Source organism: Pygoscelis adeliae, unplaced genomic scaffold (genome assembly GCF_000699105.1).
Source record: "Pygoscelis adeliae isolate BGI_AS28 unplaced genomic scaffold, ASM69910v1 Scaffold423, whole genome shotgun sequence".
Lineage (NCBI taxonomy): Eukaryota > Metazoa > Chordata > Aves > Sphenisciformes > Spheniscidae > Pygoscelis > Pygoscelis adeliae.
Genome location: NW_008824415.1, coordinates 185,505 through 188,242, shown reverse-complemented (window position 1 = coordinate 188,242; position 2,738 = coordinate 185,505). Strand labels below are relative to the sequence as shown.

The window sequence follows — 2,738 nt, the reverse complement described above, 5'->3', positions numbered from 1 at the left end:
CCACGTGCCCCTCCCCACAGGCAGCTTGAGAGGCTGCCTGCCTCCGCGTGCGGCACCTGCTGCCGTTCTTCACGCCGCATTTAAGAAAACTTCTAAGGTGGCTTAAAAAAAAAATCAGGATTATTTTAGCAACGTTAATGAAATTCCCCTGTGAAACAAGCCCAGCTTCTCATTGTAATAACTTAGCGGACAGCGGAGATCTTTGATGTCTACAAAGCATCCAAAAGCCCCCGTTAACACCAGGATTAAAACCTCGAGTTTTCTGCGTTCAGGCCTGTGCTTGATTTGTTGGCTGTTGTCACCAATAGGTTTCCCTCTAAAACTGGGCTCTCTCTTCACCCCGTGGGGCCTTCAGCAACAAGGTTTAAGCCACCTCCCCAGAGAATGAGAAACGTTGCATTTGCGTATAAATTTTATTCTGAAAACAAAACCCAGCACATTGCTTTGACAAGTAAGGGGAAGAGACTATGCAAAATACAGAATAAAATAAAATAAGACAAGAAGAGGCACTATCTTTTTTCTTCTTAGTCCGGGACCTGTCTCTGTGCGTACAACGTGGAAGGACGCCTCGTGAAATCGGGGAGCGAACAGGCTACCATTCTAGGTTTACTGACCTTTTTCTTTTTAAACATAAGACACCACCTAGCAGCAAAATCCAGGCTTGGAGAGCTGCAGTCCCAGCTCAGCTTGTCCTTGGTTCATGCACTAAGAGCAGGCTAGAGCTTTGCTGGAATCAGGATTACAACTTTTTTTTTGTTGTTTTAAACAAAGAAAAGTGACTACACTAAGGGAAGGAAGAACCTATACCCAATCCTCATTAAAGGGAGACCTTTACCTCATTATGTCAAGCCTCCTTCCCAACTCCAGCTTGCCTTCCGTTCGCATCTCCCCAGCTTCTCCTTCAGCCTCCGCTGCTTGAACCTACCTCTTTTTGGATGGATTGCGTCAGGCAGAAATCTCTCTATCGTTTGTTCCCAGTTCGCTCTTTAGCCGGTCAACTTTTTGTTTCTTAAACCAGAGAGGGTGTTTGTGATCAGCGCCTCCCTTTAACTCTGCAGCTTAGGTATCGCCTCCGGTCCCTGCGGCCTCCTCATCAAAAGTCTCAAACCGATGGACACCGCCGTTGAACTGCTGAACGCGACGCCCCGGTCCCTTCCTCACCCCTCCAACCCCCTCCCCGCGGCGGTTGTTTCAGCCCTCTTCTCTCCTAGCCTCACACATCGCTACTGCTGCGCAGGAAGATGCTTGTCTGATTCACTAGCCTAGCCTTGTTGGGAAGCGCTTTAGCAGCATCCTTCCTAGCACTAACACGCAGGACAGAAAGACAACCGTTTGTTACTAGCCTAAAATTCCTGGTTGAGCATAAAACCCACGCAGTCACAGGGGGCTGTGGTCAGCCAGGCCGGCTATTTTCCCTTTTTGGTCTTTGCGGCTGCGGCGTTGTTGGTCTTGGCTTTCTTCTTTGCCGACCCCTTGGTCTCCGGCTCCTTGCGCTTGGCCGACGTGATGGAGCCCGTCACCTTGAAGAAGTCGTCCAGCCGGCCCTGCGTGCTGCCCTGCCGGCTTTTGCTCAGCCTCTTGACCCCATTGCGGATCCGCTCTTCGTTGAACTGCTTCTCCCCGCACATGAACTGGACGAGCTGCTCTTCGTTCGGCTCGGTCCACTTCAGCTCAACAGCGTCGGGGTTGACCACATCAGGCTCTAGAAAGAGCTTCTGGGCCTCTTTGTGCAACCAGTTCTCAGGCAGAGGGTACTTCTTGGTGTCTATCTGCTGAACGATCTTCTCGATGGTTTTGTGCTCCTTGATGAGCTCGATGGCACGCTTGGGCCCGATGCCGCGGATGCTCTCGCAGTAGTCGCAGCCCAGGAGGATACACAGATCCACAAACTGTTCCCAGGTCAGGTCTAGATCCTGCAGAATACGGTTCAGGTGAAACTCCTGGATGGGCAGCTTCTTCGTCTCGCTGGCAGTAAGATGCCGCATCAGTACGGGACTGCCGAAGGTCAGGCAATCCATATCTTCCGTGGCAGCCGCATAGACCTTCCCAGCCTTCACCAAGGTAGCGCAGCTGGCTTCGGCCTCCCCCGGCGCCTCCACGTAGGGGATGCCCATCAGCGTTAGTAACTTCTTGCACTCGTCAGTGTGCTGCTGGGTCACCTTGACCAGCCTCTTGCTGTACTTCTCAATGTTGTTCTCCTCTCCGGCCTCCTGAGCCTCCTGCAGGTGTTTCTCGGCCTCAGCCCGGCGCTCAGTCCGCTTTGCCAGTTCCCCCGATTTCAGCTGCGGGGGCTTGCCGTCAAAGACGTAAACCGGCTTGATGCCGTTCTCCACCATGCGGACGGTCCGGTAGAACATGCCCATCAGGTGGCTCGTGGTCTCGCCCTCCTCGTTCTGAAGGACTTCAGCTCCCTGCCGCACGGCGATCAGGAACTGGTAGATGCTCATGGAGGCATCTATAGCGACCTTCCGGCCGAAGTAAGACTTGATGTCATTCTCCCGGATGGCGCCGGGAGCCACGTCGGCAATAAGCTTGGCCAGGCCATGGATTCCCATCCTGGGGAACAGAAATGGGGACACTGGGATCAGCCTCTGCACACACGGGGAGCTGGGGGGTCAGCAGCTGGGCCGTGGGGGCGGTGTACCACCTAAGCTGGGGCGACCAAAGGGAGGTGGCTGCTTCCCGCGCAAACCATCACCCCGTGGGCTGCGGCCTCTGCTTCCAGCCTCCGCCTCCCC

The 2,738-nt window shown here is 54.1% G+C and overlaps 1 protein-coding gene across 1 annotated transcript; it reads right to left on the bottom strand.

The window, feature by feature from the left end:
• Positions 1–402: 402 nt before the first annotated feature.
• FEN1 (flap structure-specific endonuclease 1) lies at positions 403–2,555 on the bottom strand. Its single transcript, XM_009320870.1, has one exon. It carries the CDS (start codon positions 2,553–2,555, stop codon positions 1,407–1,409), a length of 1,149 nt encoding a protein of 382 aa, XP_009319145.1. The 3' UTR covers positions 403–1,406.
• Between the last annotated feature and the right edge of the window lie 183 nt (positions 2,556–2,738).